The sequence below is a fragment of the Oncorhynchus masou genome, unplaced genomic scaffold (assembly GCF_036934945.1).
Source record: "Oncorhynchus masou masou isolate Uvic2021 unplaced genomic scaffold, UVic_Omas_1.1 unplaced_scaffold_808, whole genome shotgun sequence".
Classification (NCBI taxonomy): domain Eukaryota; kingdom Metazoa; phylum Chordata; class Actinopteri; order Salmoniformes; family Salmonidae; genus Oncorhynchus; species Oncorhynchus masou.
In genome coordinates, this window is record NW_027014552.1 from 215870 (window position 1) to 228636 (window position 12767).

General features: G+C 54.0%; 1 protein-coding gene across 2 annotated transcripts in view; it reads left to right on the forward strand.

The window, feature by feature from the left end:
• LOC135537533 (fructose-bisphosphate aldolase C-B) overlaps window positions 1-12767 on the forward strand; it is a 30623-nt gene extending 17856 nt beyond the window's left edge. For both annotated transcript variants that reach the window (XM_064963669.1, XM_064963668.1), the window contains 6 exons: window positions 2827-2881; window positions 3252-3412; window positions 3486-3569; window positions 9568-9742; window positions 10257-10456; window positions 11030-12767. In XM_064963669.1, the coding sequence (XP_064819741.1) occupies window positions 2827-2881; window positions 3252-3412; window positions 3486-3569; window positions 9568-9742; window positions 10257-10456; window positions 11030-11122 (768 nt within the window). In that variant the 3' untranslated portion in view covers window positions 11123-12767. The remainder of the gene's footprint in view (window positions 1-2826; window positions 2882-3251; window positions 3413-3485; window positions 3570-9567; window positions 9743-10256; window positions 10457-11029) is intronic.

Sequence of the window (12767 nt, forward strand, 5' to 3'; positions counted from 1 at the left end):
TTCATCTCCAGATAGCTAGGTGGACCAGTCAGTCAGTACATTCATCTCCAGATAGCTAGGTGGACCAGTCAGTCAGTACATTCATCTTCAGATAGCTAGGTGGACCAGTCATAGTCAGTACATTCATCTTCAGATAGCTAGGTGGACCAGTCATAGTCAGTACATTCATCTCCAGATAGCTAGGTGGACCAGTCATAGTCAGTACATTTATCTCCAGATAGCTAGGTGGACCAGTCATAGTCAGTACATTCGTCTCCAGATAGCTAGGTGGACCAGTCAGTCAGTACATTCATCTCCAGATAGCTAGGTGGACCAGTCATAGTCAGTACATTCATCTTCAGATAGCTAGGTGGACCAGTCATAGTCAGTACATTCATCTCCAGATAGCTAGGTGGACCAGTCATAGTCAGTACATTCATCTTCAGATAGCTAGGTGGACCAGTCATAGTCAGTACATTCATCTCCAGATAGCTAGGTGGACCAGTCATAGTCAGTACATTCATCTCCAGATAGCTAGGTGGACCAGTCATAGTCAGTACATTCATCTCCAGATAGCTAGGTGGACCAGTCATAGTCAGTACATTCATCTCCAGATAGCTAGGTGGACCAGTCAGTCAGTACATTCATCTCCAGATAGCTAGGTGGACCAGTCAGTCAGTACATTCATCTTCAGATAGCTAGGTGGACCAGTCATAGTCAGTACATTCATCTCCAGATAGCTAGGTGGACCAGTCATAGTCAGTACATTCATCTCCAGATAGCTAGGTGGACCAGTCATAGTCAGTACATTCATCTCCAGATAGCTAGGTGGACCAGTCATAGTCAGTACATTCATCTACAGATAGCTAGGTGGACCAGTCATAGTCAGGACATTCATCTTCAGATAGCTAGGTGGACCAGTCATAGTTAGTTCATTCATCTCCAGATAGCTAGGTGGACCAGTCATAGTCAGTACATTCATCTTCAGATAGCTAGGTGGACCAGTCATAGTCAGTACATTCATCTCCAGATAGCTAGGTGGACCAGTCATAGTCAGTGCATTCATCTACAGATAGCTAGGTGGACCAGTCATAGTCAGTACATTCATCTCCAGATAGCTAGGTGGACCAGTCATAGTCAGTACGTTCATCTCCAGATAGCTAGGTGGACCAGTCATAGTCAGTACATTCATCTCCAGATAGCTAGGTGGACCAGTCATAGTCAGTACATTCATCTCCAGATAGCTAGGTGTAATTAAATTTAATTGAATTCTAATAATCCCACAGCAAAGTCAGGGGTAATGACCCCGCTATTGAACGGTTTAGTAATATGGATAGCCTAGCTATTGAACGGTTTGGCAATATGGACAGCCTAGCTATTGAACGGTTTGGCAATATGGACAGCCTAGCTATTGAACGGTTTGGCAATATGGACAGCCTAGCTATTGAACGGTTTGGCAATATGGACAGCCTAGCTATTGAACGGTTTGGCAATATGGACAGCCTAGCTATTGAACGGTTTGGACTAGAGACATGTTTTTCTACATTGTAAAGGACACGGTGCAACCTTTGCTGCTGACAGGCTATTCGTCTGCGCTACAGCAAAGCCAAGCCCGCCGTGCTCAGGCCATGGCTCTCGCAGCTAGGGATTGTGAGATAGTGATGACTCATGATGCATAACAACACCCTGAGCGCATCGGACACGGAACACAAATACAAATGGAATAACTAAAAATAGATAAACAAGTTCTTTCTTCATCAGGTACCTTTCATTATAGGACACTTGTGGTTTCTAGCTGCACCAATGGAAGCAGTGGAGCGTGGAGGGAAATAATGGGTGCGTTTGTTTCGCATGGCCCGTGACAGTGCCCCAGGTGGGTAGAGATTTCTATTTAGGATACATGGAATTGTCCAAAATGAGCAAACCTCGACCACCTGGGGTTACATTGGCCATGCAAAATGAATTCAACCAAAACTTTAGTGGTCAAAAGCATTAATCTTGGGGCAACGGGTGGAGCGGGGTTCCAAAACGCAATCATATCACGCAATTTTAAAATGTATTTACTGTAAATCATCTTTATTTTATAATTTTTTTACAGACTCGCAAAAAAAATAAGTGAAACTTGGCACCCCCTGTTTTTAATTTGCTCCATGGCTCAGGTGGCCAAGTGTAGGCTACGGCGAACAGCTGATTGGCTCAGCTCAGTCGTGACTCAGGAAGAGGAAGAACTCTGCAGGAGTTTCTGATTGATAAGTCATGTCATCCTGGTGGCTGGTAACTCAGCACCTCATCTCAGAGGGGATCTCGAGGCATTGACACGGAAACGGTTGGAAGTTACCACTACGGATTTCATCTTCAAGCCCAGATATATCATACTGTGACTAGAATGATGACTTATTGACTTCACATGGTTGTGCTCTTGGATATTACAACTATCTCTCTGTCTGTCTGTCTGTCTGTCTGTCTGTCTGTCTGTCTATCTGTCTGTCTGTCGGGACTACTGTCTGTCTGCCTGTCTGCCTGCCGGGACTACTGTCTGTCTGTCTGTCTGTCGGGACTACTGTCTGTCTGTCTGTCTGCCTGTCTGTCTGTCTGTCTCTCTGTCTGTCTGTCTGTCTGTCTGTCTGTCTGCCTGTCTGTCTGTTTGTCTGTCTGCCTGTCTGCCTGTCTGTCTGCCTGGCCGGGACTACTGTCTGTCTGTCTGTCTGTCTGTCTGTCTGTCTGTCTGTCGGGACTACTGTCTGTCTGTCTGTCTGTCTGCCTGTCTGTCTGTCTGTCTGTCTGCCTGTCTGTCTGTCTGTCTGTCTGTCTGTCTGTCTGTCTGCCTTTCTGTCTGTCTGTCTGTAGGTGGATAAAGGTGTTGTCCCACTGGCCGGAACCGATGGAGAGACCACAACCCAGGGTGAGAACACACACGGTCAATCACCAACCCAGGGTGATAACACACACGGTCAATCACCAACCCAGGGTGATAACACACACGGTCAATCACCAACCCAGGGTGATAACACACACGGTCAATCACCAACCCAGGGTGATAACACACCCGGTCAATCACCAACCCAGGGTGATAACACACACGGTCAATCGCTATTGGTTGTACATAAGCACATAACTAGATAACTACATAGCCACATAACCGCGTGTGTGTGTGTGTGTGTGTGTGTGTGTGTGTGTGTGACATGTGTGTGTGTGTGTGTGTGTGTGTGTGTGTGTGTGTGTGTGTGTGTGTGTGTGTGTGTGTGTGTGTGTGTGTGTGTGTGTGTGTGTAGGTCTGGATGGCCTGGCAGAGCGTTGTGCTCAGTATAAGAAGGATGGAGCAGACTTCACTAAGTGGCGTAGCGTCCTGAAGATCAGCGACAACACCCCCTCAGAACTCGCCATCATGGAGAACGCCAACGTACTGGCACGCTACGCCAGCATCTGTCAACAGGTAGGGTGTCTGTGTGTGTGTGTGTGTGTGTGTGTGTGTGTGTGTGTAACACCCCTGTGTGTGTGTTTTTCAGAACGGCATCGTTCCCATCGTGGAGCCTGAGATCCTTCCTGACGGAGACCATGACCTGAAACGTTGTCAGTACATCACTGAGAAGGTAATGGCCCAACCTGGCAACCCTGACCCAACCTGGCGACCCTGACCCAACCTGGCGACCCTGACCCAACCTGGCGAGTCTGACCCAACCTGGCGACCCTGACCCAACCTGGTGCCCTTTACCCAACCTGGCGATCCTGACCCAACCTGGCGCCCCTGACCCAACCTGGCGAGTCTGACCCAACCTGGCGACCCAGTAGACCCAACCTGGTGCCCTTTACCCAACCTGGCGATCCTGACCCAACCTGGCGCCCTGACCCAACCTGGCGATCCTGACCCAACCTGGCGCCCTGACCTAACCTGCCGATCCTGACCCAACCTGGCGCCCCTAACCCAAACTGGCAACCCTGACCCAACCTGGCACCCTTACCCAACCTGGCGCCCCTGACCCAACCTGGCGACCCTGACCCAACCTGGCGCCCTGACCCAACCTGGCGCCTGACCCAACCTGGCGCCCTGACCCAACCTGGCGACCCTGACCCAACCTGGCGCCCTTACCCAACCTGGCGATCCTGACCCAACCTGGCAACCCTGACCCAACCTGGCGCCCTGACCCAACCTGGCGCCCTTTACCCAACCTGGCGACCCTGACCCAACCTGCCGATCCTGACCCAACCTGGCGATCCTGACCCAACCTGGCGACCCTGACACAACCTGGCACGCCTTTACCCAACTTGGCGACCTTGACCCAACCTGGCGACCCTGACCCAACCTGGCGACCCTGACCCAACCTGGCGACCCTAACCCAACCTGGCACGCCTTTACCCAACCTGGCGACCCTGACCCAACCTGGCGCCCCTTTACCCAACCTGGCGACCCTGACCGAACCTGGCAACCTGTTGAACATGATATGATTTTCGGACCTCTCTCTTTCTCTGTCTCTGTCACGTTCGTTGGAATAATGATCGGACCAAGGTGCAGTCTACTCATACGGTTTCCACATATTTTATTATAAAGTGAAAACATAGAAAAAACAAAACAATGAACAAACAATGAACCGTGACAACAGTGGTGCTATGTACACACACTCAAAACAATATCCCACAAACACCAGTGGGAAAAATAGAACCCCACATAGAAATAATAAACTTCAGAGACTGACACCCCAGTCACGCCCTGACCTACTCCACCATAGAAAATAAAGGCTCTCTATGGTCAGGGCGTGACAGTACCGTGACAGTAGGACTCTGGCCGCAAAACCTGAAACCAAAAGGGAGGGTTAGGGGGGGTGTCGGTGGAGGCTCTGGTGCGGGCCGAAGAACCCTCTCATCCCGCGGATCCACCAGCATCGGGGGCGGCTCTGGTGCGGGACGGAAAACCCGCAGATCCAGCCATTGACCCAGGCTGAACACTGTACCCGGGCTGGACCTAGGTGCAGAGGAAGACTCCTGCCATGGAGCGGGACTGGACGCCGTGTCTGGACTGGACACCCTGTCTGGACTGGGCACCGTGTCTGGACTGGACACCGTGTCTGGACTGGACACCGTGTCTGGACTGGGCATCGTGTCTGGACTGGACGCCGTGTCTGGACTGGACGCCGTGTCTGGACTGGACGCCGTGTCTGGACTGGACGCCGTGTCTGGACTGGACGCCGTGTCTGGACTGGGCGCCGTGTCTGGACTGGGCGCCGTGTCTGGACTGGACGCCGTGTCTGGACTGGGCGCCGTGTCTGGACTGGACGCCGTGTCTGGACTGGACGCCGTGTCTGGACTGGACGCCGTGTCTGGACTGGACGCCGTGTCTGGACTGGACGCCGTGTCTGGACTGGACACCGTGTCTGGACTGGGCACCCTGTCTGGACTGGGCACCGTGTCTGGACTGGGCACCGTGTCTGGACTGGACACCGTGTCTGGACTGGACACCGTGTCTGGACTGGGCACCGTGTCTGGACTGGGCACCGTGTCTGGACTGGGCACCGTGTCTGGACTGGACACCGTGTCTGGACTGGACACCGTGTCTGGACTGGACACCGTGTCTGGACTGGACATCGGCGCAGAGGAAGGCTCAGAGGAAGGCTCCTGTCTTGGAGCTGGAAGTTCTGGACCGTGGGCCGTATCAGGAGGCTCCGGACTGGGAAACGTCTCCGGAGGTTCCAGACTGGGAAACGTCGCCGGAGGTTCCGGACTGGGAAACGTCGCCGGAAGCTCTGGACTGGGAACCGTCGCCGGAAGCTCTGGACTGGGGAGGCGCACTGGAGGCCTAGTGCGTGGAGCCGGCACAGGTGACACCGGACTCGAAGAGTGCGAGGAGCAGGCACAGGAAGTAAAGGACTGGGAAGGCGTTCTTCAGGGAGAGTGAGAGGAGGACAATAGTAGTCTACATTCACCAGTAGTACCAGTAGTAGCCTACATTCACCAGTAGTAGCCCAAATTCACCAGTAGTAGCCCAAATTCACCAGTAGTAGCCCAAATTCACCAGTACTAGCCCAAATTCACCAGTAGTAGCCCACATTCACCAGTAGTAGCCCACATTCACCAGTAGTAGCCCACATTCACCAGTAGTAGCCCAAATTCACCAGTAGTAGCCCACATTCACCAGTAGTAGCCTACATTCACCAGTAGTAGCCCACATTCACCAGTAGTAACCCACATTCACCAGTAGTAACCCACATTCACCAGTAGTAACCCACATTCACCAGTAGTAACCCACATTCACCAGTAGTAACCTACATTCACCAGTAGTAACCCACATTCACCAGTAGTAGTCTACATTCACCAGTAGTAACCTACATTCACCAGTAGTAACCTACATTCACCAGTAGTAACCTACATTCACCAGTAGTAACCTACATTCACCAGTAGTAGCCTACATTCACCAGTAGTAACCTACATTCACCAGTAGTAGCCCACATTCACCAGTAGTAACCTACATAGCTGGCACAGGACGTACTGGGCTGAGAAGGCGTACTGGAGACCTGGTGCGTAGAGCTGTCACAGATGGTGCCGGGCTGAGAAGGCGTACTGGAGACCTGGTGCGTAGAGCTGCCACAGATGGTGCCGGGCTGAGAAGGCGTACTGGAGACCTGGTGCGTAGAGCTGCCACAGATGGTGCCGGGCTGAGAAGGCGTACTTCACCAGAGACCTGGTGCGTAGAGCTGTCACAGATGGTGCCGGGCTGAGAAGGCGTACTGGAGACCTGGTGCGTAGAGCTGTCACAGATGGTGCCGGGCTGTGGAGGCGTACTGGAGACCTGGTGCGTAGAGCTGCCACAGATGGTGCCGAGCTGAGAAGGAGTACTGGAGACCTGGTGCGTAGAGCTGCCACAGATGGTGCCGGGCTGAGAAGGCGTTCACTGGAGACCTGGTGCGTAGAGCTGCATTCACAGATGGTGCCGAGCTGAGAAGGAGTACTGGAGACCTGGTGCGTAGAGCTGCCACAGATGGTGCCGGGCTGAGAAGGCGTACTGGAGACCTGGTGCGTAGAGCTGTCACAGATGGTGCCGGGGCTGTGGAGGCGTACTGGAGACCTGGTGCGTAGAGCTGCCACAGATGGTGCCGGGCTGAGAAGGCGTACTGGAGACCTGGTGCGTAGAGCTGTCACAGATGGTGCCGGGCTGAGAAGGCGACATTCACCAGAGACCTGGTGCGTAGAGCTGTCACAGATGGTGCCGGGCTGAGAAGGCGTACTAGTAGCAGAGACCTGGTGCGTAGAGCTGTCACAGATGGTGCCGGGCTGTGGAGGCGTACTGGAGACCTGGTAGCGTAGAGCTGTCACAGATGGTGCCGGGCTGAGAAGGCGTACTGGAGACCTGGTGCGTAGAGCTGTCACAGATGGTGCCGGGCTGAGAAGGCGTACTGGAGACCTGGTGCGTAGAGCTGCCACAGATGGTGCCGGGCTGAGAAGGAGTTCACTGGAGACCTGGTGCGTAGAGCTGCCACAGATGGTGCCGGGCTGAGAAGGCGTTCACTGGAGACCTGGTGCGTAGAGCTGCCACAGATGGTGCCGAGCTGAGAAGGAGTACTGGAGACCTGGTGCGTAGAGCTGTCACAGATGGTGCCGGGCTGAGAAGGAGTACTGGAGACCTGGTGCGTAGAGCTGCCACAGATGGTGCCGGGCTGAGAAGGCGTTCACTGGAGACCTGGTGCGTAGAGCTGCCACAGATGGTGCCGGGCTGAGAAGGCGTTCACTGGAGACCTGGTGCTGCACGTAGAGCTGTCACAGATGGTGCCGGGCTGAGAAGGCGTACATTCAGAGACCTGGTGCGTAGAGCTGTCACAGATGGTGCCGGGCTGTGGAGGCGTACTGGAGACCTGGTGCGTTCACCAGAGCTGTCACAGATGGTGCCGGGCTGAGAAGGCGTACTGGAGACCTGGTGCGTAGAGCTGTCACAGATGGTGCCGGGCTGAGAAGGCGTACTGGAGACCTGGTGCGTAGAGCTGCCACAGATGGTGCCGGGCTGAGAAGGAGTACTGGAGACCTGGTGCGTAGAGCTGCCACAGATGGTGCCGGGCTGAGAAGGCGTTCACTGGAGACCTGGTGCGTAGAGCTGCCACAGATGGTGCCGAGCTGAGAAGGAGTACTGGAGACCTGGTGCGTAGAGCTGCCACAGATGGTGCCGGGCTGAGAAGGCGTTCACTGGAGACCTGGTGCGTAGAGCTGCCACAGATGGTGCCGGGCTGAGAAGGCGTTCACTGGAGACCTGGTGCGTAGAGCTGTCACAGATGGTGCCGGGCTGAGAAGGTAGCGTACATAGTAGACCTGGTGCGTAGAGCTGTCACAGATGGTGCCGGGCTGTGGAGGCGTACTGGAGACCTGGTTCACCGTAGAGCTGTCACAGATGGTGCCGGGCTGAGAAGGCGTTCACTGGAGACCTGGTGCGTAGAGCTGTCACAGATGGTGCCGGGCTGAGAAGGCGTACTGGAGACCTACATTCACCAGTAGAGCTGCCACAGATGGTGCCGGGCTGGAGAAGGCGTACATTCACCAGTAGACCTGGTGCGTAGAGCTGCCACAGATGGTGCCGGGCTGAGAAGGCGTACTGGAGACCTGGTGCGTAGAGCTGCCACAGATGGTGCCGGGCTGAGAAGGCGTACTGGAGACCTGGTGCGTAGAGCTGCCACAGATGGTGCCGGGCTGAGAAGGCGTACTGGAGACCTGGTGCGTAGAGCTGTCACAGATGGTGCCGGGCTGAGAAGGAGTACTGGAGACCTGGTGCGTAGAGCTGCCACAGATGGTGCCGGGCTGAGAAGGCGTACTGGAGACCTGGTGCGTAGAGCTGCCACAGATGGTGCCGGGCTGAGAAGGCGTACTGGAGACCTGGTGCGTAGAGCTGACACAGATGGTGCCGAGCTGAGAAGGAGTACTGGAGACCTGGTGCGTAGAGCTGCCACAGATGGTGCCGGGCTGAGAAGGAGTACTGGAGACCTGGTGCGTAGAGCTGCCACAGATGGTGCCGGGCTGAGAAGGCGTACTGGAGACCTGGTGCGTAGAGCTGCCACAGATGGTGCACTGCAGCATACTCCTTTCCACAACCTCTCTCCGGAATCTCTCATTACCTTCCTCCATCAACTCCATCGACTCTCCATCACTCCCCGGTTCCGCCGACCACACCATGTGTTCAGGCTGTCTTTTGGGCTTCCTCTGTGGCCGCGAACCCTGGCGTTGTCGCTGTCCTCCTTTTTCTCCTGTCGTCTATTTCCACGGCAGGCTTTTGTGTCTTGCCAAGACTTCCTCCCAAGTCCAGGATATTCTCTCCTCAACCTCCTCCAAAGACCAGGATGCCATCTCCTCCCGGGCTGCTTGGTCCTGGTGTGGTGGTTCTGTCACGTTGTTGAGTTCCACATAATTTATTAAAAGTGAAACTTAGCAAAACGAAACAATAAACAAACAACGAACCGTGACTACAAAGGTGCTACGTGCACTAACTCTAAACAATATCCCACAAACACCAGTGGGAAAAATAACTACTTAAATATGATCCCCATTTAGAGACAACGATTAGGTTCTGTCTGCGGTGTACAAGGCCCTATCAGACCATCATGTCTATCTGTCTGTCTGTAGGTTCTGTCTGCAGTGTACAAGGCCCTATCAGACCATCATGTCTATCTGGAGGGGACCCTGCTGAAGCCCAACATGGTGACTCCTGGACACTCCTGCCCCCAAAAATACACTAACGAGGAGATCGCCATGGCTACGGTCACTGCCCTCCGCCGCACCGTACCCCCTGCCGTCACAGGTACACACAGACACACACACAGACACACAGACTGGCATGCATGCTCACATAGACACTTTATATTTGTGTGATTGTTTTACATTCTGTCAATATCTAACTGAATGTGCGTCTATCCCTCCCTCCCTCCCTCTTCTCTCTCTCCCACCCACCCTTCCTCCCTCCCTCCCACCCCCTCCCTCCCTCCCACCCACCCTTCCTCCCTCCCTCCCACCCCCTCCCTCCCCTCCCACCCACCCTTCCTCCCTCCCTCCCTCCCCTTCTCTCCTCCCACCCACCCTTCCTCCCTCCCTCCCTCCCACCCCCTCCCTCCCACCCACCCTTCCTCCCTCCCTCCCTCCCACCCCCTCCCTCCCTCCCACCCACCCTTCCCTCCCTCCCACCCCCCCCCCTCCCTCCCTCCCACCCACCCTCCCACCCACCCTTCCTCCCTCCCTCCCTCCCTCTTCTCTCTCTCCCACCCACCCTCCCTCCCACCCACCCTCCCTCCCACCCCCCCCCCTCCCTCCCTCCTCAGGTGTGACGTTCCTGTCAGGGGGCCAGTCAGAGGAGGAGGCCAGTATTAACCTGAATGCTATCAACACCTGTCCTCTGGGTAAACCCTGGGCCTTGACCTTCTCCTATGGTCGTGCCCTGCAGGCCTCAGCCCTCAACGCCTGGAGAGGAGAGAGAGACAACGAAAAGGCTGCTGCCGAGGAGTTCCTTAAACGGGCTGAGGTGAGTGGAGGAGAGGGGGTGTGGGTACAAAATAACTTTTCAATACAGGACCTTCTATCTAACTCTACATCGGTCTTCTACCACTTATCCATCTCCTCTATCTTTCAATGTAACGCTTCTCCCTCCCCCCTCCTGTCCTCCCTCCCCCCTCCTCTCCTCCCTCTCCACCTCTCCCTCCCCCCTCGTCTCCCTCCTCTCCACTCACCCCCCTCCTCTCCACCCCCTCCTCTCCTCCCTCTCCACCTCTCCCTCCCCCCTCCTCTCCACCCTCTCCCCCTCCTCCTCCACCCCCCCTCCCTCTCCACCTCTCTCCCCTCCTCTCCTCCCCACCTCTCCCCTCCCCCCTCTCCACCTCCCCCTCCCCTCCTCTCCACCCTCTCCCCTCCTCCTCCTCTCCACCCTCCCCTCCCCTTCCTCCACCCTCCCCTCTCCCACCCTCCTCCTCCTCTCCTCCCTCTCAACCCCCCTCCCTCTCCTCCCTCTCCACCTCTCCCTCCCCCTCCTCCTCTTCTCCCTCCCCCTCTTCTCCACCCTCTCCCCCTCTCCTCTCCCCCCTCCCCTCCTCTCCTCCAGGTGAACGGTCTGGCTGCCCAGGGGAAGTATGAGTCAACAGGAGACAGTGGAGCGGCTGGACAGTCTCTCTACGTGGCCAATCACGCGTACTGAACAACCCAGGCCACGCCTACATCACAACCCACCGCTGCAGCCCCTCCCCTCACCCACCAACCACAGACCTGCGTTGTCTACCGTATTTTAGAAACAGCATCGTTGTCGTGGCAACATAACGATGTGGTTAATATGAGTATTAATTAGTATGGGGAGTTGATGATGAAGAAGATGGTGAAGGGAGAGAGGGCGGTATCATGAAGAAGCTTTATTAAGTCCCAAATGGAATCCTATTCCTTATATAGACCTGGTCTAAAGTAGTGCACTATATAGGGAATAGGGTGTATAGACCTGGTCTGAAGTAGTGCACTATATAGGGAATAGGGTGTATAGACCTGGTCTAAAGTAGTGCACTATATAGGGAATAGGGTGCCATAGGGCTCTGGTCTAAAGTAGTGACCAACCAGAGAGAGGATAACATCAGATATGGACCAATCAGATACTAGATTACATCAAACAGTGACCAACCAGAGAGAAGATAACATCAGATAGGGACCAATCAGATACTAGATTACATCAAACAGTGACCAACCAGAGAGAAGATAACATCAGATAGGGACCAATCAGATACTAGATTACATCAAACAGTGACCAACCAGAGAGAAGATAACATCAGATAGGGACCAATCAGATACTAGATTACATCTGACAGACACCAGGGTGTGACGTGTTGAGTTCCAGTTAGGAATGAGTAAGAAGAGAGGGATGAGAGAGGAGGGAGAAAGAGGACAAGGAGGAGAGAGAGATAGGGAGAGAGAGAGAGGAGGGAGAGAGTGAGAGGAGGGAGAGTGAGAGACAGAGTGAGAGGAGGGAGAGTGAGGGAGGAGAGGGAGAGTGAGAGAAGAGAGGGAGAGTGAGAGAGGAGGGAGAAAGAGGACAAGGAGGAGAGAGAGTGAGAGGAGAGGGAGAGGGAGGGAGAGTGAGAGAGGAGGGAGAAAGAGGACAAGGAGGAGAGAGAGATAGAGAGAGTGAGAGGAGGGAGAGGGAGGGAGAGTGAGAGAGGAGAGGGAGAGGAGGGAGAGCGAGAGAGAGAGAGAAGAGGGAGAGAAGAGGGAGAGAAAGAGGTACCAATGTCAGCTAGAGACTGAACACAAAGGGTAGAAGGACAGACAGACAAACAGCTAACCACTGACCACCAAGTCTCATCCTCTAACCTCTGTCTTTTTCTCACACACCTAACTATCTAGCTATCAATCAGTCAATCAATCGATCAATAAACTACTGATAATAACTTTATTACTTGCCATCTAAAACAGTTGCTGGGAATGGCCAGTGTGTTGTCTAGGACTACTGCACTTCTCTGATTATAATAATAGCTTTAAAGTACACAATCAATGTGTTATTATGTGTTGTGTTGTGAGAGCGACCTTGTAGTTATTATGTGATGCTTCTGTGTCTTACTCACCCCCTTACCCCCACCGGTGGAACAGTCCGGAGGTGAGGGTGAATCCTATTGGCTGGTCTGGGTGGAGTGTGGGGTTTGTAGGGGGGGCCAGTAAGTCAGTCACGACTGTGTTGGAATACTGTGACGTTTGTTGATGTTCCTTTGTTTGTTTGTTGTTCTCTAAAGCGCTTGCTGTGATGAATAGTGGGGGAAAAAATTAACAGAAAATCTACAATAAATATTACAAAATAGTTAGAAACA